Source organism: Cebus imitator, unplaced genomic scaffold, assembly GCF_001604975.1.
Source record: "Cebus imitator isolate Cc_AM_T3 unplaced genomic scaffold, Cebus_imitator-1.0 Scaffold48, whole genome shotgun sequence".
NCBI classification, from domain to species: Eukaryota; Metazoa; Chordata; class Mammalia; order Primates; family Cebidae; genus Cebus; species Cebus imitator.
In genome coordinates this window covers 7,119,031-7,143,934 of record NW_016107363.1, presented here as the reverse complement: position 1 = coordinate 7,143,934, position 24,904 = coordinate 7,119,031, and the positions used below count along the sequence as shown (strand labels likewise).

Below are 24,904 nucleotides of genomic sequence, written 5' to 3'. Positions count from 1 at the left end.
CAGGCAATTCTCCTACCTCAGCCTCCTGAGTAGCTGGGATTACAGGCACACGCCACCATGCCCAGCTAATTTTTTGTATTTTTAGTAGAGACGGGGTTTTACCATGTTGACCAGGATGGTCTCGATCTCTTGACCTCGTGATCCACCCGCCCCGGCCTCCCAAAGTGCTGGGATTACAGGCTTGAGCCACCGTGACCGGCCTCATTAATTTTTTTTTAAATTTTTACTTTTTTTTTGTTAACCCCTTTCCCAACCTTCTAAGTTAATTCTTTTTGATGCTACTGAAAATGGGATTATTTTTATAATTTCGTTTTTGGATTGTTCATTGTTTTGTGTATAGAAATGCAACTTATTTTCCTGTATTGTCTTTGTATCTTACTACTTTGCTGAATTCATTTATTCTAACAGTTTTTTTCTGAACCATTTAGGGTTTTCTACGTACAAGATCGTATCATCTACGAACTGGTAATTTTATTTCTTCCTTTCTAATTTGGATGGTTTCTTTTGTTTGTTTGTTTGTTTTTGAGATGGAGTCTTGCTCTGTTGCCCAGGCTGAAGTGCAGTGATGTGATCTTGGCTCACTGCAACCTATGTCTCCCAGGTTTAAGTGATTCTCCTGCCTCAGCCTCCTGAGCAGCTGGGATTACCGGCATTCACTACCATGCCCGGCTAATTTTTGTATTTTTAGTAGAGTGGTGTTTTACCATGTTGACTAGGCTGGTCTCGAACTCCTAGACTCAAGAGATCCTCCCTAAATGCTGGGATTACAAGCCACCATACCCAGGCAGGTATAAGCTTTCAAAATTTTAATAGATATTGCTGAATCATTTTCCAAAAAAGTATATCAGTTTATACTCTAATGTCCAGGACAGTGGGCCTTCTGTATCCAAGGGTTACACATCCCTGGGTTCAGCCAATTTTGGATAGAAAATATTTGGAGAAAGAAAGGATGGTTGCATTTATACTGAAAATGTACAGAATTTTCTTTTTGTCATTCTCTAAACAATACATTATAACAACTATTTATGTAGTATTTGCATTAGATATTCTAAGTAGTCTAGAGATGATTTAAAGTATATAGACGGATGTGTGTAGGTGTTATGCAACTACTACATAATTTGATAAAAGGGTCTTGAATATCCGTGGATTTGATGTCGGTCCTCTCCATGGATACTGAGAGATGATGTATGTGAAAATGTTGTTTTCTCTGCATTCTTGCCAGAGCTAATTATCACTAGTCTTAGTCTTTGTCAAGCTTATATTGAACTGCTTTTTAGTTGCCCATCTTCCTGAACTTTTAAGTCTCTTGAGAGTTTTGGAGTCAGGTGAAGTTTCAAATACTATAGGAAGGCGTAATGGGAAGACCTTTATCCTTAAAGGGTGTCCCAAGCAGCATTTTGAGTTTTGAACAGAATGGGTTATGTATGACCTTCTGTAAGCATTATTTTTTTCTTTTCCTATTTTATCTTATTTTTCTCCCCCTGCCATACTTTCCAAGTCACGAGCCCCTCTTTCTAGGGTCGAACCCATCCCAGGATGCCCTTCAATTGCCTGCCTGTCTTCCTTTCATCCGTCCATCTCTGTCGCCTAGGCAGGAGTTCAGTGACACAATTATGGATCATTGTAGCTTCAATCACCTGGGCTCAAGTGGTCCTCCTGCCTCATTTTTTGATATTTTTGTAGAGATAAGGTCTCACTTTGTTACCCAGGCTGGTCTTAAACTCCTGAACTCAAGCAGTGAGCCCACTCAACCTCCCAAATTCCTGAGATTACAGGTGTGAGCCACCGCGCCCAGCCCTCCGAGCATTATTCTGTGGCTTGACTGGGTTTCCAGCCCTGTTGCTTAGGGCCAGAAGTACAGTAGGACCCTGATTTAGAAATGGAATTATTACATCTACTACATATATTTAGCTTAATTTATTAATAAACTGGTTCACACTGTTAATTGAATAGTTATAGATTGTTAACCTAGTCTGTATAATATATTCTAAGCATACTTACATATACATGAGAGCTGACTAGAAATTTCCTCTTGATACAACTTTACTTAGGGCTGGGTGCAATGGCTCACACCTGTAATCCCAAGACTTTGGGAGGCTGGAGCATGAGAATCACTTGAGGCCAGACCAGTCTGGGCAACAAAGTGAGGTCTTGTCTCTACAAAAATAAAACAAAAAATTAGCTGGGTGTAGTGGCTTATGCCTGTAGTCCCTGCTACTCTGGAGGCTGTGGTGGGAGAATCTCTTGAGCTTAGGAGGTTAAGGCTGCAGTGAGCTGTGATCACCCACTGTACTCCAACGTGGGTGACAGAGCAACTCTGTCTCAAAAAACCCCCAAAACTTCAGGATCCCCTAATCCAGTGATCTCCAACCTTTTTGGCACCAGGGACTGGTTTCATGGAAAACAATTTTTCCATGGACGGTAGGCAGGGGATGGTTTCAGGATGAACCTGTTCCACCTCAGGTCATCAGGCATTATATGTGCAGAGTTAGATCCCTCACATGCATCGTTCACAGTAGGGTTTGTGCTTCTATGAGAATCTAATGCCGCCACTGATCTAACAGGAAGCAGAGCTCATGTGGTAATGTTCACTCACCCTCTGCTCACCTCCTGTTGTGTGGCCCATTTCCTAACAGGTCACAGACCAATACCAATACTAACTATGGATTAGGGACCACTGCCCTAATCCATGTCACAGTGTTTTGTATTTGTTATAATTGGTTTTCAGTCCATGCTGTGAGACAAAGGCTTAGCAACTTCCTTCTGTGCAGTAGTACTCCATTGCCCACATCACACATGAATATTATCATGAATATTATAAATATGGTTATTTATGATAACCATTTATTATCACCATATTCTGATAATAACCATAAAATATTATATGTTTAACACCTATGTATATTCGAGTTCAGCTGTTACTGATCTATTTGTATCTGCCTTTTTTAAAAATTAGAGACAGGGTCTCACCATCTTGCCCAGGCTAGCCTTGAACTCCTGGGCTCAGATAATCCTCCCACCTCAGCGTCCCAAAGTGCTGGCGTTACAGGTGTGAGCCACTTGCACCAGCCTTTTTGTATCTCTATCAGCTGTTTAAGTAATTAATTGTCAAAGAACCTTATTTTTAAGAACCTTAACCAATAAAGAAAAGTCCTGAATCTGTTCCCTAGCTGAAGAAAATCTAAGTGATTGCGTATTTACACATACTGTATTCTATGAGCTTAATAATGTTTAGTAGTTACTAGTACAAATACTGTGATAATGCTTTATATCCTTTAACCTTTACAACATTCTAAGGTAGGTACCGATGCTATCCTTGATTTAGATAAAGGGAGACTCGAAGAGGCTTAGTAGGTTGCTCATGGTCACACAGTAAGTTAGAAGGTGATAGAGCTTGAGTTTAAATGTTTTTGTTTTTGTTTTTTTTGAGACGACGTCTTGCTTTGTCACCCAGTCTGGAGTGCAGTGACATCATCTTAGCTCACTGCAACCTCTGCCTCCCAGGTTCAAGCGATTCTCCTGCCTCAGTCTCCCAAGCAGCTGGGACTACAGGTGCGTGCCACCATGCCTAGCTATTTTTTGTATTTTTAGTAGAGATGGGGTTTCTCCGTGTTGGCCAGGTTGATCTCAAACTCTTGGCCTCAAGTGATCCACCCACCTTGGTCTCCCAGAATCCTGGGATTACAGGCATGAGCCACTGTACCCAGCCAAATTTAAACCTTTAATGTATGTTCTGCTCCATATAGCATCCGTTATTTGCATGTAATACAGTTAGGCCTATTTTATGTTAAATTAAAACTTAATAGCTTCCATTTTGGAGTATGAATTATATCGTTTATTGCTTCTACATTTTGAAAAGTCATTTGTGACTTGTGCCTTTTGGAATTTACTGACGGGGAATGAATGTTATATGGAAAAGATCAGATTATATAGTGCTACTCAAACTGTGGTTTGGAAATAGAGGTTTTAGAGTTAGCTGCTTAACTTGGAATAAAGTCCGAGTCTCTGATTTAGTTGGGGGCAAGTGTTTATTTAGTGAGAAATGTTATCTGAAAGAAATCTTATTTGTTAAGATGTTTAAACTGAACTTCAGAAAGAAAAGGAGACTTTTAACATGTGGAGATTATGGGTGGGTGAAAGCAAGGGCTTTTCAAGTCCAAGAGCAGCATAAGGAAAGACACAGAGGCCTGAGGCTTGTACAGGGGACTGCTAGTAGTTAAGCAAGGGTGAATGGATAGTACTTTGAGGAAAAGAGGAAGATTAGGTTAGATAGGGTGATTAGGGTCATTTTAAAAGACTTTGAAAGTCACAGCTCTTGGGCTTGATTTTGAAGGCAACAGAGTGTCAACAGTCCTGAAGTGAAACAATGTGATCAGGTTTGTGTTTTAGGAAATAAGTCTAGCATCAGTACGGAGGGTGTATGGTGTGTAATTATCTTGGCAATGGTTAGGGTCCTGAGTAAGAGGAATTGTAATTGAAGGGAAAGGCATTATGGAATTGAGAGATTTTACTGAATTAGAAATCATAGGAATTGGTGACACATTAGATGTCCTGAGGTGTTATTATTACTGATAGTATTATTACCATTATTATGAACTTACTGTAAGTGATTTCTCATGGTCACAAGTCCATTATATTATTAGTGGCTGCTAACATAATTTCTGTTAAGAGATAGTCAGGAAATGATGGATAAATGATGAGATGAGTCTAGGTTGTAGATGTTACAATCACGTAATATTTATTTAAAATATTCATTTGGTTTCTGCTCAGAAGGCATTTTATTTAGGGCTGGGGATATCCCAATCTTCAAAGAATTTGCCATATTCATGAGGAGTCTAAAAAGCCTTGTTTGCTATTCTTTCTGTATTATCTTTGGACTTATGTTTTAACTCCTCACTCTGTTGATATGGGTTGCTGCTTATTTCATAGTGTTCTGAAGTTTAGATGAGGTAGATATGTAAAGTACCTAGCATAGTCCCTATCATAAGCAAAAGCTACTTCCCTTCTACTCTGTCATGGACACAGAAACTGGAAAACCCAATTTATTACGATTTTGTTTCAAATAGGTGGTAGCAGGTAGTGAATGAATTTCTGAAAGAAATTTTAAAAAGCTTACCTTTCCTGATAATTTGGTATCTTAAGGTCTGATTGCTGTTTTGCTATTTTTATCATTGTGACTATAGATGGGTCACTTGGTTTGTCAGCCTAAACTTACTGATTTTTATAAAATGAACAAAATTATTCCTGTTTTATAGGAGGTGTGGAGAAATAGTAAAGATAGTGGATATAAAATTGCCATGGTTGAGATCAAAAGTTTACTAGCTTAGGAGACCTTTTGGCAAGTTACTCTTTTAGTCCTGATTTCTGTTTCTTTTTCTTTTTTTTTTTTTTTTTTTTTGGAGACAGAGTTTCACTCTTATGGCCCAAGCTGGAGTGCAGTGGCACGGCCTTGGCTTACTGCAACCTCCACCTCCTGGGTTCAAGTGATTATCCTGCCTCAGCCTCCCGAGTAGCTGGGATTACAGGCATGTGCCACCACACCTGGCTAATTTTGCATTTTCAGTAGAGTCTGGGTTTTTTCATGTTGATCAGGCCGGTCTCAAACTCCCGACCTGAGGTGATTGCCTGCCTCTGCCTCCCAAAGTGTTGGGATTACAGGCATGAGCCACTGCATCCGGCCATAGTCCTGATTTTTTTTACCTGAAGTGTAGGGATAATATAGCATCTGCCTCATAAGGTGGTTAAATAAATTAAGTGAAAAAATGCATGCAGAGTAGTTTATCCAAGCCCATGTTAAGCACTGAAAAACTAGCAGTGATTATTGTAAATTATGTGGTACCCTTTTGTCACTGTAGAATAATTCTTTGGCCTTGCTTTCTGTTGTTAAAACTTCTGTATACCTGAATTCTGGATATAAGTGATGTTACCTTTGATGGTAATGAAAGAAATCAGCAATGCTTTAAAAGAAACTTCATAAACTTTGGCTCCGAAAACTTTCTAGGGAAAAATATCTAGGGCTTTATGTTTAAGTCATAAAAGAGGTAGAATTTGAATGTGATACTTTCTATTACTATATTTCAGTTCAAAATTTTAAAAGAATTAGTGATTCTTAATTGGGAGCGTTACTCATTCTGAAAAGTGCTGGATATCGTGAGAGGTATTGGAAGCAGACTATTGTTTGAACATCTGAATCATGTGGCAGCAGATAAATGGGAAACTCTGTACTAAACTCATGTAAGAGGTTTATTTTCCTTCTTCCAGATAATCATTTCCCATCTCAGATAAAATGACTGTTTCATAAATTGCATTGTTACTATTTTCATTTATTCACTTATGGTTCCCAGAAACTTTGTTTGCTTTGTCTTTCAAAGTAGAATTATTTTAATTTTTAAAGAACTTACCTGTGGATGTCTAAATTGTCAAAGCTTTGAGGAGATAAATCTCTCAAAGAATTAGCTATCACTAAAAATGAAGAAATATGAGTAAAGGCTAAGATGTTTTAAACAAAGTTATATGCCAACTTGAATGATTGTGCCTAAAGAATGAAAAGGCCATCATTATTATTTTCATTACCTTATAAATTTAAAGCATTTAAAAAAGCTATGAATGTTCTTTTTTGGGCAGGTGTACTATTTGTGTCTTTTAACATTTCCACTGAATTTGTTTTCCAGATAAATAAATTCTTTATGTGTGGGCAGGTCCCCCCTGCCATAAGATTCCATATTCCTATGATTTTCCAATTTTACCAGTCTTTAATGGAAATTTTTTTCTTTTAGTTTCTCTCCTTCCTTTTAATGACTGTATAGATCAATATCAACTCTCCTTAGATGGAGCCCATTGTATACATTATTAAACAGTTTATAAGGTTTTAAACATAGTGACCTTGTTCTTTATTTCCCACAAATGTGATCACAATTATTTCCTTTTGTGGCAAACAAGGCTGTTATTCTACAAGGAAGGTGTTTTTGTTGTCGTTGTTGTTTTGAGACAGGGTCTCACTCTGTCACAAGTTTGGAGTGCAGTGGTGCATCATAGCTCAGTGCAGCCTCAAACTCCTGGGCTCAGGTGATCCTCCTGCCTCAGGCCCCTAGGTAGATGGGACCACAGGTACACACCACCACACCCAGGCAGTTTTTGGATTTTTTGTAAAGACAAGGTCTTACCATGTTGCTCAGGCTGGTCTTTAACTCCCTGGCTCAAGCGATGCTTCACCTCCACCTCTCAAACCACTGGGATTACAGGTGTGAGTCAGCGTGCCTAGTCTGTGTGAGGGTTTTTAACAGAAATAAAAGAATGGTGGTGCAATTATTTTGTTGTTGTTTCTGCTGACCTCAGGATGGTTTAACATTTTGTGAGGAAAATCATGACCTAAAAAGTGTAGTGAGTGTTGCATATTTAAAATATCATAATATCCTCTTGTTTTATTCCTAATATGTTAAAATGCATGACATTTGGATAAAATATGTATTTTAAATATTGGTATTAATAATTTTGTTATGTTTTGAGATAATTAGAGACATTTTGGTCCCTAAAAGATTGAGTTTGAGATCACTATCTGTTCTTTAGTATCAGTTAAATAGGAGCCTCAACTCAGCTGCTTTGTTTTTTTTTTGCTGTGATTAACACACCCCAAGAGGAAAAAAAAATCAGAATTTTCTTGTCAGCCCATCAGTTTTGGGGGTTTGGGAAATAGGTTAATCACTGCCAAATTAAAATTTAGTGTAGGCTTTCAGTAACCCCCCATCTCTCAGAACTGTAATATTCTGATGATCTGTTTGTGTCTTTCTGAGATTCAGAAATCTAATTTACTTTGTCCTGAATTCTCAGTGAAGGATTGTCTGAAGAAAGATATAATTCTAGCTGTGTTTTATATGCTTTATACTATTTTGATTACACTTTTAAAAATTTATCTTTCCCACCTTCCCTACTTCTTTCATAATCTTATCTAAGTTCCCATATAGAGACTTATCTCAGTTCCCACATAGAAATAGTTTTTCTGTCTCCACTTTTCCTTGTGAGCTGGCCCCAAAAGAAAGATTTATTATACAATGAACATATCTAGACTATCACTAGGAGGAAAAAAATGTTGGCAAATTAACATCATTTAAAACCTTCGGTTAATATGTTGGCAAGTTTCATTCTAGTTTACACATGAGATTTCACTTTGGTGAAAACATTTAACCACTTCTCTATATATTTTCCTATAGAATATGAATAAAGCTTCTTATTTCCTCCTTCAGTGGTACAAGTAAAAAAAATCCAGCCTCTGAAATGTGTGATGCTTTGTTAGTCAGGAAGCCAGAAAGCTTATATAAATAAATTAATTAATGTTGAACATGCATATAAAAACTAAGTTTGTATACTCTAAGAAGCAACTAAATTGTTGGTGGCAAAAGTGAACAAATCGTGGGTCTCCTTATTTCTAGTGACTCCCACTGCTGTTCATCCTACACACAGCTGCTAGATCATCAGAGCTGTTGGATTAATCTCCCTGTAACAATGTTTTCATCAACTCTGTCAGTAGTGCCTTCTGTCTTAAGAAATCACAACTTCTTAGTCCAATGCCAAAGGCCCTCTCTTTACAGCTGTATCTTGCATTTCCCACTTGTTCCTTTATTTAGTTTTTGTTACCCTCTGGGGGCCTTAGCTATATATAAATTTGCTGCAATACCTGTTCCTCCTCCTCCTCCTCCTCCTCCTCTTTCTCCTTGCCTTTTCATTCTGATTACCACCCTCACTCATAAATGCTTCCTTAGCAACTGATTATGCCTAACTGTGTTTCCCACCAGCCTCTCAGGATTTTGGTACTTAATTCACACTCTCTTAATTTATTCTCAGTTTAGGGTTGCTCTCCATATGATTTTATGGATGTGCAGTCTCTCCAAGATGGGTGCCAACTAAATGTTACAGACTAAATGATTGCCTTAATGATGGAGGTAGAATTGAAATTGGCTCTATGTATTCTAATTGCTTCAGGAAGTCTTCATAAATGAAATGGAATTTTGTAAGTTTGTAATCAAAGACCAGAGAGTGTTTAGTTTAAGTAGGGAAGAAAAGCAGCGTGGAAATTTTGTAGGAATAACAGTGTTAAATCTGTGATAGCTGCGAGGCCATGGCACTCTGCTTAATATTCCTGAGCCTCAGTGTCTTAGTCTGATGCCACGGAAAAAAGTAGAGTAGAAATCTCTGAATTGATTCCTTCACCGAAAGAACTATTGAGCTGGCATGAACTGTCCGAAGCAACTATTTTGGAACTCTGGAGTCTAGTAGAACATTTGCAGCATTCAAGGGAGTACTTGATGAGGAAAGAGGCTGGTAAGTTTCAAAGAATTTCATTGTTTTGGTGTTTGGCGTAGTAGCTACTGTCTCCCATCTCTTAATCCTGTAGCAGCCAGATGGTGGTTGCCTGTGTTCCTGATGTGACTTGTGGTCCCTGGGTGGGCATTTGGGACCTTTAAAAATTGGGATTGTGTATTATGATTGCTATTTTTAATTGCTAAGGTGCCAGCTGTTTCAACTCCCACAAGCTGAAGTGACTTACTTGGCATTAGCCATTTAAGATTTAAAGAGACAGAACATTCCCTTGAACTCCTTTTCTTATTGGATCCAGGCATTTAGGGAAATCTGTGTTAGGTCACTGGATGACTGCAGAAATAACAGAGACTTCAGTTACTGAATATGGCAAGGAGTATAATCCTTGCAAAGAATACATTGGAAAATAAACAAATGGCTGAGTGCCACCCTCATCAAGTAACAATAGCAGTCCTCAAGAGAGAAGGGAGCCTGATTTCCAGTTACCACATTACAATATTCAAAATATCCAAAAAATTAAAAAGCATACAAAAAAAGAAGAAAAAGCATGGCCTGTTACTGGGGGGGAAAATGGACAGAAACCATCCTTGAGAAAGTGCAGACATTGGACTTACCAGGCAAAAACTTTATCTTAAATATACCCAAAGAGCTGAAGGAAATCATGGTCAAAGATCTAAAGGAAATCAGAAGAACAATGTATGAATGGGAATCATGTAGAGAGATGAAAATTATTAAAAATATAGTTCAGTAGAAAGTTCAATGGCAGATTTGAACAGGCAGAAGAAAGAAAGAATAAACTTGAAGACAAGGCAATTGAAATTACTGTGTCTGAGGAGCAGAGAGAAAATTTGAAGAGAAATGAACATACCCTAGACTTATGAGAAGACATCAAGCTTACTAACATATGCATTGTGGTAATCCTAGAAGGAGAGAGAGAAAGGGACAGAAAAAAAAGTCAAAGAAATAATGACTGAAAATAATTTTATGGTTTTAGCTTTTATATTTAACTCTTTGATTTATTTTGAGTTCATTTTTTTGTATGGTATGAGGCAGGGGTCCAATTTTATTCTTTTGCTTGTGTCTGTCCAGTTGTCCCAGCATCATTTATTGAAGAGACGATTCTTTCTTCATTGAATGGGCTTTGAAGTTCACTAGGCTGTAGATGTTTGGATTTATTTCTGGACTCTAGATTCTATTCCCTAGGTCTTTATATCTGTCCATTTGCCAGTACCACAGTGTTTTGATTACTGTAGCTCTGTAGTAAGTTTTGAATTCAGGAAATATGCATCTTCCAACTTTGTTCTTCTTTCTCAAGATTATTTTGCCTACTCAAGGTCCCTTACAATTTCCATATGAATTTTAGGGTTGACTTTTCCATTTCCGCAGAAAAGGTAGTCATTGGAATTTTGATAGGGATTTTGCTGGATCTGTGGATTGTTTTGGATGATACTGATACCTTCATGTATTAAGTCTTCCAATCCCTGAACATGGGGACATCTTTATATTTATTTAGACTGTCTTTAATATCTTTCAGCAATATTTTACAATTTTTAAATGTAAAATTTTTGCATCCTCGGTTAAATTTTTTCATAGGTATTCTTCTAGATGGAAATGGAATTGCCTTCTTAATTTCCTTTTTGGATTATTCATTGCTGGTATATAGAAACATTGTTTTTTGTGTGTTAATCTTGTAAACTGTGAATTTGCTGGATTTGTTTACAAACTCAGTTTTCTTGTGGATTCTATGGGATTTTCTATATATAGGATCATGTCACCTGTGAATAAACATAGTTTACTTCTTTATCTCCCATTTTAATGCCTTTTTTTTTTTTCTTTTTCTTGTCCCTAGACAAGAAACTTCTAGTACACTGTTCAATAGCAGTGGTGAAAGTCGGCATCCTTGTCTTGTTCTTGATCTGAAGGGGAATACTTTCAGTCTTTTACTATTGAGTATCATGTTAGCTGTGGGTTTTTTATAAATGCCCTTTATCATGTTGAGGAAGTTCCCTTCTAATCTTAGCTTTCTGAGTGCTTTTACCATGAACAGATGTTATATTTCAGCAAATGCCTTTTCTGCATTGAGATTATTGTGTTTTTTTTCCCTTTTCTACAAATGTGGGCCATTTAAATACTTTTATGATATAAAATACATTTTTAAAGTTGAACCACTTGGGGTAAATCCCACTTAGGAAGCAATGCCGGTCACTTTTCCAGCTTGGATGGTTTCTAAGTTAGGCCAAACAAAGTTGAAAGCTTTGCACCATCCTTCATATAGCCCCCAGACAGGTGAAAATTAGACGAAATAATTTGTGATTAAGGTCTGCTCTGCTGCCTCTGGAACCAGGTACCAGGTTGCCCCACGCTGGGAATTCAGACTGATTACTTATTTTGTTCTGGAGAGGGGGATGGGACTAGGGTAAGTAATGCCACAAAGCTTTCCTACTATATTTTAGTTGCCTTTTTCTTGATTCAGTGTTTACTTGGTTGCTGTAAAGCTTTGACTGTTTTCCAGAGTTTTAACAAGCTTCGTTCTGATAGTTTCTGCTTGTTTTCAGTGTTTCTGTGGGGAGACAAGCTTGGAGCTGCCTACTCTGGCATTTTGCTGATGCCACTTTCTTCATTCTTTACAGTTAAAAAAAGATTTACCCTTTTTACCTTTGATTTACTTTAAGGCATTATTTGTTATATTTAGTCACTCTTGTGATCCTCCTAATTTGTATTCATTTCTAAAATGAATTTTTTCTTTTACTTCTATTTTGAGTTATTTTATCTTTTCTTGAGTTGCATAATTGTGATTTATTTTGCTCTTTCATGTCTTGAATTTTTATGTCTTTTAGCTTGTTTTGAAATAGAAATTTACAGTTTTGATCTGTTCCAAAGGACTGTTTTTCATTATCTGTGAAGATATTATTCTGCTCCTTATTCCCTTTTTCCTTAAAATAACTGGATGTGACCTTGATACGTTTCTGTTGCTAATTTTTATATGAAATTAGTTTTCCCGAACTTTAAAAAGGGATCATGGTTCAGGATAACTTTTCTAATTCACAGAGCTCCCTCTTCTGTTGTTTTTGTAAAATGTTTAAAAATATGATGGCTTCCTTTCCCCTTTGCCACTTTTATCTGAACCTTTCTTTCCTTGTCTCTATTGTCCCTGTTCCGCTCAATTTTGGTTCCGCTCCCAGCAGCTTTCCCTCAGTTTGGAGCCCTATGCTGGAAGGTAGCTTTGGTTGGTAGGTTGGTTTTAAAAATATGTATGGCTCAGACTGTTCCAGGAGCTTACCCTGCACTCAGTTGTTATTGGACTAAGCCAAACCATTCCCATTTCCAGCTTCTCTCCTTCAATTGGCCTCTATACTGTCCAGTGAATACCTAATAGCTCTTTTGGTGTTGTCTCAAGTCCCCCAAATGCCCCCTTTGTTTCCTGATGTATCCTTCTGCACAGATGCTGATTCCATGCAGGTCTTGTGGCTCTTGGTGGTCTTCCCCAGTCTTATTTTGGGGTTGGTGTGGCTACTGTGTAACCTACTTTTGTTGCAAATGTTGCCCATGGGATTTTGGTTTTGTTGTCTTAGTCACTCTGATTTTAGGTGGTGATTCAGGGAGATTAAAAATCTTTGTTGCAGTATTTGTCATCTACCTTGAATCCATTCTACATTCATGTCTTAAAAACTCTCCTGTGTGGACTTAGAGTTTGTAACCCCTGGCTTGTGGTGTGTTTACTGTATTTGTGCTTTGTTCTGAAGCTTTAGTTCAAATGTGCTATTAATCTGTTTGTGTTTGGATATTGCAAAACCTATCAATGTAGAAATAGTTTTAAAAAATCACTGTATCATTATAGTGGAAATGAAAATATTTACAGATTGTAGCAAAGTTGAAAGTGATGCAAAATGCATGTATTTGTGGAATGAATTCATCTACAGCAGGAACTTTCTGAAGACCAAAGAGCAAATTGCGCAACCTGTAAAATGCTTTTCTTGTGTCATTGAAGATAATCAGCAAGAGACAAGGAAAAGTGACTGATGAGATAGGGGTAACCATCAATGCCTGATTGTTGGGGACTTAAAGTTTATTCAGGGAAAGCAAGGAGGTGATCAAATAATTAAAACCTTAAAACAATGAAAGTGCTTCTGTCGAACTTTCCCCACAAGCCACACAGGGTTTTTAAATTCAGAGCTCCTTACTCAACTGTTCAACATCAAAATGAATGTCTGGTGGCTAATGCAAACACTAGAGCTGCTAGGATGTTCCTTAGGCTACTGGGAAAGAAAGGTAGTTAAGGCTTCAACAGATTCTTTATATATATTTTTTAATGTGGTCAAAACTTACTTCTTTTAAGGGGCCAGAATAAAAGCCTGATAGAAGAAGGTTTATCAGCATAGAGGAGAGGATGTATCTGGTTTGAATTTGACAAAGGATCAAGTAAAATATCTATTTGCTGGAAATGTACCCAGGGACTATAGGCATAGTCCCTTTCTAGGCTCTTGCAAACAGTTTAACATTTATTTATTTATGTATTTATTTAGAGACAGAGTCTCTGTCGCCCAGGCTGGAGTGCAGTGGTACCATCTCAGCTCACTGCAACCTCTGCCTCCTGGATTCAAACGATTCTCCTGTCTCAGCCTCCCACCCCAAGTAGCTGGGATAACAAGCACACATCACCATACCCAGCTAATTTTTTGTATTTTTAGTAGAGATGGGGTTCCACCACGTTGGCCAGGCTAGTCTCAAACTCCTGACCTCAGGTCATCCACCAATTTTGACCTCCCAAACTTCTGGGATTACAGGCATGAGCTGCCATGCCTGGCCCAGTTTAACGTTTTTATACCTTTAGAAACCTAACCTGATGGTAAATAGAATAGCTCTATAGCTTCTATACATAATGTAGACTAAATAATGGTAAATTGTTTTATAGCAGGAACAGAATCATTAGTTTTTTATATCAATCTTTAAAAACAACCAAGGGCAAAAGGTTAAATTATATAAATGAAAATGTTTTCGTAGAGAACTAAACTAACATGCTGTAGCTGTATACAAGTACAGAGGGTCGGGGGTATAAATGGAAAAGTTAGTGTGACTGTAAAGGATGCAGAAGGAAAAGAATGGGGGTAATTAAATTGTGAGGGAACCAGGATGAAATCCTGTAGGTCTACAATAGTAAGGACTTTGGATTTTATTTTAAAGTGTTTGAAAGCCATTAGGAGGTTGAAAGCAGAATGAGCAACTGATGTAAATTATATGTTCAAGCTAAACGGAGGCCAAAGGTACTATGGTATGCTTTGGACAGTAATATAGACATGTCAAAATGAAAAGAACCTGGGTTAATATTGATGTAAGAAAAAAAATTTTTTTTGAGACGGGTTCATGCTGTCGCCCAGGCTGGAGCATAGTAGTGTGATGATGGCTCACGGCAACCTCGACCTCCCAGAATTCAAGCTATTCTCCCAGCTCAGCCTCCTGAGTAGCTGGGACTACAGGCCTGTATCACCATGCCCAGCTGATTCTTTGTAACTTTTGTGGGGATGGGGGTCTCACTTTGCTGCCCAGGCTGGTCTTGAACTCCTGGGCTCAAGTGATTCTCCTGCCTTGGCCTCCTGAAGTGCTGAGATGACAGCATGAGCCACTGTGTCTGGGCCTTGATGTAAAATCTTTTAAATTTGAAAATATGTTGTCATTTTAGAGTTACATAAGAGCTACAAACATGAGTTACTGATACATACATATATATTGTGTATACATACATATTTCTTTTTGCTTTTTAACAAAGTGTTGGTAAACAGTACTGAACCTTATTTCATGTATTCTTTATTCTGTTCCATTTTATGTTTTTTTAAAAATGCTAGTTGTGTCTCACTAAATTGACTTAGTAACCCGCAAATGTATTGAAAACTACTATAAATATTATATAATCCCCTTATTTAACTTGCTCAGACATATATTACTGAAAATAACCAGACCAGAATCCAGATATTACCGCATTTCCCAAGAATATATTTATTGGAAAAAAAAAAACTCTTATACAATGTAACATTAAATTCCAATGTAGAGGCCGGGCGTGGTGGCTCACGCCTGTAATCCAAGCACTTTGGAGACCAAGGTGGGCAGATCACATAAGGTCGGGAGTTCAAGACCAGCCTGACCAACATGGTGAAACCCTGTCTTTATTAAAAAAAAAAAAAAAAATTCCAATGTAGAAAAAATTTTGAGGGTAAATATTCCTACTTGAAAGTATTGTTTGTCCTTATCTCCCTGGATGAAATGTTAAGTCTTGTAAGTTTCAAATGTATTTAAAATATCAACATAATTTTCTTAATGGTCTGTAATTAAATATACAAACTGCTAATCAAAGTAACAGTTGATCTATTCTGAATTATAAGCAGAGAATAAGTAATTTATAGACAGCCTGGTGGCCTTTAAATTGTCAGCTAAGAATTTGAAATGAAATGTCATTTGAACATTTTTCTGCAAATTGCATCTTAGTCTTTAGTTGTAAATTATTTTGGAAGAGAGCTGTGGGAGGGTTGAAGGATAAATGAAACATAAAGGTTGGTGTGAAGTAATGAGGAAAAAAATGGCCCTTTTAATTTTCTTATTTGAACCCTTGCCTCTCTGTTCCCCAGTTCTATGACTTTTAGAAAGATACTTAATCTGCCTGCATCTCACTTTTCTCATTTATAAATGAAAGTAGTAATATCTTTTTTTGTTTGCTTTTGAGACAGAGTCTCAATCTGTAGTCCAGCTGGAGTGCAGGGGCACGATCTCGGCTCACTGCAACCTCCACCTCCTGGGTTCAAGCGATTCTTCTGCCTAAGCCTCCCAGGTAACTGGGTTTATAGGCGCGCACCACCATGCTCCACCAAGTTGGCCAGTCTGGTCTTGAACCCCTGACCTCAAGTGATCCACCCGCCTTGGCCCCCCCAAAGTGCTGGGATTACAGGCATGAGCCACCACACTTGGCCTAAAGTACTGATAGCTTTATCATAGCTTTAATATTAAGTGAGGGCCTAATGGTAAAAGTATATTTTGATATATAGTGTATTAGGTGTCTTACTTTTCTTCCTTAGGCTGACATTTTTAAAGGATTTTTAAGTGATAAATAGGTAGGCTTCCAGTGCCTCCTGCCATCCTTTCCATTTTTAAAGAGGGAGGGTTACCCAAGTGATGGGTAACCATCACTTTATTGCCAAATAATATTCAGTTATATAAATATCTTCCACATTTGTTTATTCGTCCATCAGTTGATGGACAGTTGGATTATTTTCCCTTTTTGGCTGTTACAAATAATGCTAATATTTGTGTAGAAGTTTTTGTGGGGACATATGTTTTTAGTTCTCTTGGATATATACGTAGGAGTGCAATTGCTGAGTCGTATACTAACTTTATGTTTAACATTTTGAGGACCTGAGAAACTCTTTTTCAAAGAGGTTATACCACTTTGCATAGCTGAATTTTAAATCACCTAGTTTTAGGATTCTAATTTCATACATGTTAAAGGAGTACCTTAGCCAAAATGAGTGGTTTGAATTAATAGGGGAAAAATTCACCTGCAGTAGTTGGCAAAGCTGAAAGCACTTTTTAAAAAAATACATTTCGAATTATTACTATTAATATTTGGCCTTTTTTTGTTGTTGTTGCAGTTTTATCTTCAAGACACTAAAAGTAGTAATGGTACTTTTATAAATAGCCAGAGATTGAGTCGAGGCTCCGAAGAAAGCCCACCATGTGAAATTCTTTCCGGTGACATTATCCAGTTTGGGGTAGACGTGACAGAGAATACACGGAAAGGTACGGGTATGGATCACTTTTTTTATTACTTATCTTTTAAAGGCTATTTAACATTTTATTCTGTTAATTGATGTTACAAAACATTACATGCTTATGAAAGCAATTTAAATACAGCACGATATGCAGTGAAAAGTTAAAAGTCTTATACTTTCCCTATTGCTCTTCTAAAATTTTAAATTCTGAAGTGTTAATTAGTAATTTATATTCTTCATCACAGTTAGGAAGCAATTGGCTGCAATGACAACATACCCAATCTGGACAAGCGTAAACCACAGGATATTTGTTATTGATAATGAGACTTAATGAGAGATCTGGAGGCAGATAGGTTCATTTGTTTAGCTGACTCAGTGCTATCATCAGGGACCCAGGGTCTTACTATCTCAGTTTCTCATGCTTTTACTTGTTGCTTCATGGTCATAAGATGATGGCTGCAAGCCCCAGGCATCATTTTCCTCACACTAGTATCCTAGGCAAGAAGGATGAGGCAGGGACAAAAAGACCTTCTTGTGTAGCTATCTTTTATGTTGAAAGAACAATCTTTTGCAGATTCCAACCAGCAGATTTCTCTTCAGGTCTCACTGGCCACATGGGTAGGTCACATACATAGTTAACTGCAGCTACAAGGAAGTCTGGTAAAGTTACTTAAGATAGTGAAGGGGAACAAGATCTATGATTGACATAAATCAATTTTTATTTATTCCCTCAGATTGTGTGTGTATTGTTACCCCAAACAAAATTAGAGTTCTCTTAGCAAGAAAGAAGATGGAAAGGCAGTAGAGGTAGGCAGCTAATAGCAGCTATCACAAGTATAAAATAAAATTTAATGTCTCACAATTTTTGAAACCTGAATGTTCTTTAGCTAAATAAATGTTAATTGATCTTTGTTTTTACAATTCAGAAGCTTCCTGCCTCTACCTAATTCACTGTCTATTTATGACCACTAAATTGTATAGCTAAATCATAAAACTAAATGGATAGAAACCATACGTCTTTAGTTCCATTTTATTAGTTTAATTTGGACAGTGCAACCATTTGGCAAGTTTCTCCTTTTATTTGCCTAAGCATACTCTGATCCGGTGATACTGGTTAGAGTCACCAGACTCTGACATTTTGCATAGTAAAAGTGGTGATGGTGGTGATGATGATGATAACGCTGATGATGCTGGTGTGTGTGTGTTCATGTGCATATTTATGCATGTACTTTCAGTGCCATTGCAACAGCAGTATAATTTTTAATTTTTTTTTTTTTTTTGCCTCCTCAGAAAGTCAGGGTTTTTTTTTTGGTTTTTGTTTTTTGAGATGGAGTCTTGCTGTGTTGCCCAGGCTGGAGTGTAGTGGTGCAACCTTGGCTCACCGCAACCTCCACCTCCTGGGTTCAAGTGATTCTCCTGACTCAGCCTCCTGAGTAGTTGGGACTACAGGTGTGCACCACCATGCCCAGCTAATTTTTTGTATTTTTAGTAGAAACGAGGTTTCACCATCTTAGCCAGGATGGTTTTGATCTCCTGACTTCATGATCTGCCTGCCTGCCTTGGCCTCCCAAAGTGCTGGGATTACAGGCATGAGCCACCCTGGCCAGAAAGTTAGGTTTTGATATTTGAATTTGGGTAGAGCCAACATCTTAGGAATTTCCATTTACAATTGTAAAGTAAAAAAGAAAGATTTGTATTTTAGTGCAAAATATTGATGCTCCTTACTAAGAGAATTCAACTTTTATGGTACTATACTGGGGACAACTACAATAGACACTCATATCTGTTGTTACCATATCACACCTCCAAGTCATTTAGCAAACAGTAAACTGAGCTCATTAACCCGTAGAGAAGAAGAGAATTTGATTACATTATCTTTATCTCCAAGGAATGTTTGTCTTTTGGTTTGCATTTCCCAAAGAGAATTATTAGGTGTTGATTGATAAAAAGGATGAGGTAATGAAAAATACATTTAAAGAATACTTAGTTAAGATAAGTAGGACTTCTTAGAGCCTTTAATATGCTAACATTTATGAAGATTTCCAAGGAGGTGGCCATTATTGAATGCAACTCTTTCCAAACTCCTTTCCACTCTTCTTTCCCATCTATCTGTGAGGAATACTCTTTAGAAAATGCTGTATATAGAAACCTAATAAGATGACCCTGAGATTTCAGGGCTCTTAGTATAATCTTATTTTAGTAACATTAGAATTTTACAGTCTTCTGTGAAATTTTACCTATCTTTTATGTCAACATTAAGGAGATTAGATTTAAAAAGACTTCCATCATTTAAAATGTTGTTTCTTTTGCTACTTACTGGCTTAAAAAAGTTGATTGCTGTTAAGCATGGGCTCTCGGGATACAGCTGTGTGACCAGTTGAGTATTACCTGTTTAAGGATATACCAGAAAAAAAATACAGATTTTTGTTCTATGCTAAACAGTGCTTTGGTAAGCTTTTGTATTACTTGGAGAATTCTCCTGAAATTATGCAACACTGCTAGAAAACCGTTGGATCAAAGAAGAAATATCAAAAGGGAAATTTCACACTATATTGTAAAGAGAGGAGACTTTTATGCCAAAATACAGTAAGTAGATAAAAATAATCTTAAATTACATTTGTGTTAAAGAAGAAAGACAATTAAGAAATCTGACACTAATCAGAAGAAATTAGAAAAAGAATAAATAAGAGAAGCTGAAGAGGAAAAATAAAAAGCAGAAATTAATGAAACAGTTACAAAAATTTTTACAAGGGATAAACAAACCCAGATGCTGGCTCTTTTTTTAATAAAAGAAAACAAACTGTGAACAAGGTAATTAATAAATCATGATGCATTAAGTTGAAAATACTAGCAAAAATATGCAAGATGAGAAATGAGAAAGGAGAAATAAAACACAAATATAGGATATACTAAAAGAATTCTAAGAGAATCTTATATAGCTACCTATGGCAAAGAGAAAAGAAAAAAATAGAGTAAATTGATGTTTTCCTAGCACAATTATCCCAAGAAGTAGAAAAATTTGAATAATCAATTTTTTTTAAAAAGAGACTAAAAAGTTATTAAAGATTCACCATTGAAAAGAAACCAGAAACAGAGGGATTTACAGATGAATTTGATCTTATTTTAAAAAGCAGATAAACCCTATGTTATTTAAGTAATTCCAAACATAAAGCTGGAAAGCTCTTAGAATCCTTTAAAGAACCTGTTATATCATTAATGTGAAAATCTGATAAGTATATAGATACAAAAAGAAAACTATAATTAATTTTATTTATACCAATAAATGAAAAATTTCAATTAAGATACTAGACCAGGACTTGACACAGTGGCTTATACCTATAATCCTAACACTTTGGGAATCTGAGGCGGACAGATTGCTTGAGCCCAGTAGGTTGAATCCAGCCTGGGCAACATGGTGAAACCCCACCTCTACCAAAAATGCAAGAATCAGCTGGGTATAGTGGCACACACCTGTAGTCCCAGCTGTTCGGGAGACTGGGGTTAGAGGATGGCTTGAGCCTGGGAGGCAGAGGTTGTAGTGAGCCATGACCACACCACTGCATTCTAGCCTAAGCAACAGAACCAGACCTTGTCTTTAAAAAAAAAAAAAAAAAAAATGCTATTAGGTCAGACATAGTGGCTCACACCTGTAATTCCAGCGCTTTGGGAGGCTGAAGTGGAAGGACCCCTTGAGCCCAGGAGTTCAAACCAGCCTGGGCAATATAGGGAGACCCTATCTCTACCCCCAACCTGCCACCCAATTTTTTTTAAATTAGCTGTGGGCATGGTGGCATGCACTTGTCTCATCTACTCCAGAGGCTGAGGTGGAAGGATCACTTCACTTGAACCCAGGAAGTTGAGGCTGCAGTGAGCCCTGATTGTGCCATTGTCTCAAAAAACCAACAAGAATATTAGTAAATTAAATTCAGAAATAAAACTAGAATAAACAACAAAGTAGGGTTTATTCCAGAAATGCCAAGATGATTCAATATCATCAGGCAATCTGTCAACATAATCCACAAACTAATGTAGGAAGACCATGTAAAGTAGGAAACCATAGTTGTGTCACCGAATAACCAGAGATGTTGAAAAGGCAGTTGTTCAAATTTAGGAGTTACCCCTAGTAAAAACTCTAAATAAACAGGATGAAAAGAAAACTAAGTAAAATAAAAATGTTAAATAAAATAGAAATAACAAAATACTATACAGCTGTGGAAATATGTGGACTAGATTTGCATATATAAACAAAGATAAATTTTAAACCTTATCTGAAGCAAATTATGGAAGGATTTGTATNTTTTTTTTTTGAGATGGAGTCTTGCGTTGTCTCCCAGGCTGGAGTATAGTGGCACCATCTTGGCTCGTGGCAGCCTCCGCCTCCCAGGTTCAAGCAATTCTCCTGTCTCAGCCTCCCTAGTAGCTGGGACTATAGGTGCCTGCCACCATGCCCAGCTAATTTTTGTATTATTAGTAGAGCTGGGATTTCACCATATTGGTCAGGCTGGTCTCAAACTTCTGACCTCTGGTGATCCGCCCACTTTGGCCTCCCAAAGTGCTGGGATTACAGGCATGAGCCACCACGCCCGGCCTATATACTGCTTTTGAATATATTTATAAAGTATATTTGTATACATGTGAATGATAAATAGTTTGTGAGGATTTATGAAAGGATGTTTTTTGGCATCAGTGTGTATCATACTAAAAACAATGGAAGCATAATTTTAAAACTCCCCATTTTGTAGGTATTCAAAAGAATAAATTAGAATTATGTGAATTGCAGGGATTTCTATAAGATATATTGTTGAGTAAAAATAGAATCAATTGTTTTAAATAATTTCATTATTTAAAATAGTCTCACCAATCCCTATAAATATATATATATTAGAAATATATTATATCTAGGTCTTTAATGTGAGTCATCCAGGAATGTGGGTGGGATGGAGGAAGGAATAGAGGAGAAAAGGGAGCCAAATTAAAAGGGAAAGGTTACTAGAACTGTAATTAAAAAATCACCCAGTATGTAGGATTTTTTGTTAGTTTATGTATTTATATAAACTAATTTGTATATATGTAAAAAATTTCAGAAAAAAGAAATATGTAAGATACTGTGTTTGTGTATCAGGATTTTGTTAAAAAGGTAACATGAGCCTAATGCCACTGAACGTAGTTCATATTAGTGTCGCTTATATTCTTAGCAATTTAAAACGATCTGCTTTTTAAATCTTTTTTAACTTACAAAGGTGGGGCCTCACCGTGTTACCCAGGCTGGTCTTGAACTCCTGGCCTCAAGTGATCCTCCTGCCTCAGCCTCCCAAAGTGGTGGGATTAAAGGCTTGAGTCATTGGACCCCACCAACAATCTGATTTTGATGTTTGTCTTTCCTTGTATATGGCTTCAAAGAGAAAACTCAGTGGTCGGCATATACACATAAGCTGCTCTATATTTATAAAATATGATTGTAAACAAAGAGCTGACATTCTAATAGATTTTTTGAAAGAAAGGAAGGAAAGAAGTGAGAAAGCCAAGGTTTAGCAACCTAACCACTGGCCACTCCTCTTTTTCTGGATCCACAAACTGCTCAAACAATGAGTTTTCTGGGTCACACATCATTACAGTAATCCTCTGTTGCAAAGCTTGGGGCCAGTTAGTTCTGTGAACATATGTAAATTCAGTCTGCCTATAACTTCAGGTCTTCGTCACCAATATCTTTTCCTTAGTTAAGCCCCTGTGAACAAAGGACCTATTAAGAACAAGTCAATGGTGTATCTTCCTTTGGCTTTGTGCTCCAACTGCACTGAGTTACTTTTATACCCCATAACAGACCTGGCGTTCAGGCCCTTGCACATGCTGTTTCCCGTGCCTAGAAACCTTTCTTGATCCTCAGGGTTGGACGAGGTGCCCACTCCATGCCCCTGTTGTACCCTGCATTCATCCCTTTTATGTGTTTACCTCCCTCACTAAACTGTAAGCTGTGAAAGAGTAGGAAGTGTGTCTGTCTTCATTGTAGAATCTCCACATACAACCTGGAACATACTGGTTGAGTAAATTTTAAAATGTCCCATGAATCTTCATCCATCATTTTTTTTTTGCTTTGAGACAGAGTTTTGTTCATGTTTCCCAAGCTGGTAGTGCAATGATACAATCTCTGCTCACTGCAACCTTCACCTCCCGGGTTCAAACAATTCTCCTGCATCAACCTTCTGAGTAGCTGGGATTATAGGTGCACACCACTACACCTGGCTAATTTTTGTATTTTTAGGAGAGACGGGGTTTCCCCATGTTGGCCAGGCTGGTCTTGAACTCCTGACCGAAGGTGATCCGTCCGCCCCAGCCTCCCAAAGTACTGGGATTACAAGCATGAGCCACCATGCCTGGACCATCCATCATTTTACCAAAGTGTTTCTACCACCTTATCTCAAGATATTTACAAACTTCCTCCTAATTTGCAGAGGCTCAACATGAGAATTGGGAATCAGCAACCATCTTGTTTGTTACCTACTACCCCTCCTTAACCTGTCTTTAATTTTTTCATTCTATAAAATGGGAATCATGATCCTACTAACTACTTCAAAGGATTATGGTACAATGTTGAATGTTTACAATGTGTCACAATGTTCAATGTCAACATTGAAAGCTTATATATAAGGTGCTCAGTTCAAGACCAGATACTACTGTTATTACTAAGCTCTTGGTAACCATTTGTATAGTCTTTGTTTGCATTAAATTTGTCCCTCTTTCTCAGTAGCTTTAGCCCTAGGCTCCTTTACCTGTCCTTTGGAACTCATTACTGGCCATTTCAAAGGTACTCTCACCAACTTCACTTTGCCAGCTCCTAGGGAAAATCACAAAGTTGATTCAGCACAGACTGTGCCAAAATTATCGGATTAACTAAGGGAATCTTCCTGATGGCATGGCAGTCTTCTTTTGTTCATTTTAAAAATGGATTCTCAACCCAGGCTATTCATTGGAATTATCTGCAGAGCTTTATAAAACTGCAGATGCTTGAGTTCTACCCTTTAGTCCTAAAAAGGAACATTGCTAGCTAGGTAAGGGGCCTGTGATTCAGATTTAAGAACCCTGCCCAGTTATGCTTCTAGCAGCAACTGTTTTATATGCCTTCCCTGGTCCCTAAATCCCAAGTTTCCCTTCTAGCTTTATCTGCTATTAATCCATTCCTACTAATTCTATACCTGTGTTTTCAGCTACTTCTGGTTATTCCCACTTGAATGTTCTGCTCTTGCCTTACAAATACTCTGTACAAATCTTAATTCTCCTTCAAACTATTTTGCTGACTTCCCAACTTCTTTTATTGCTCCATCATTTTCCCAAACCCTCTAGCTCAGAATCTTGGTGTATTTTCTGAATCCTGTGTCTTCCTTACCCATTTACCTCCTTTTCTTGTTATTTCCTGTTTTTTCCTGTTGCTACTCTACGGTAGTTCTGCTTACTCCAGTAAAATACATCATACTGGTCATCATACTCTGCCAACCCACTGCCTCCAGTATATTATTCTTTTTTTTTTTTTTTGACAGAGTCTTGCTCTGTCTCTCAGTCTAGAGTGTAGTGGGGTGATCTTGGCTCACTACAACCTCTGCTTCCCAGGTCGAAGTCATTCTCCTGCCTTGGCCTCCCAAGTAGCTGGGATTGCAGGCATGCGTCACCACGCCCAGCTAATTTTTGTATTTTTAGTAGAGTTGGGGTTTCACCATGTTGGCTGGTCTGATCTCAAACTCCTTTCAAGTCCCTGGCACCCAAAGGACCTTGCAATGTAGGTTCTTTACATTCTATTTTCTCCAGCTGTCCTCTTTACCTATGCATTCTCTCGCTTCCTTTTCTTT

General features: G+C 37.5%; 1 protein-coding gene across 1 annotated transcript in view; it reads left to right on the top strand.

Annotated features, from left to right (window-relative positions):
- The window catches only part of LOC108303546 (sarcolemma associated protein), a 171,425-nt gene that overhangs the window by 51,303 nt on the left and 95,218 nt on the right, over window positions 1-24,904 (top strand). The window contains exon 3 of the mRNA XM_017527466.2: window positions 16,947-17,094. Within this exon, the coding sequence (XP_017382955.1) occupies window positions 16,947-17,094 (148 nt within the window). The remainder of the gene's footprint in view (window positions 1-16,946; window positions 17,095-24,904) is intronic.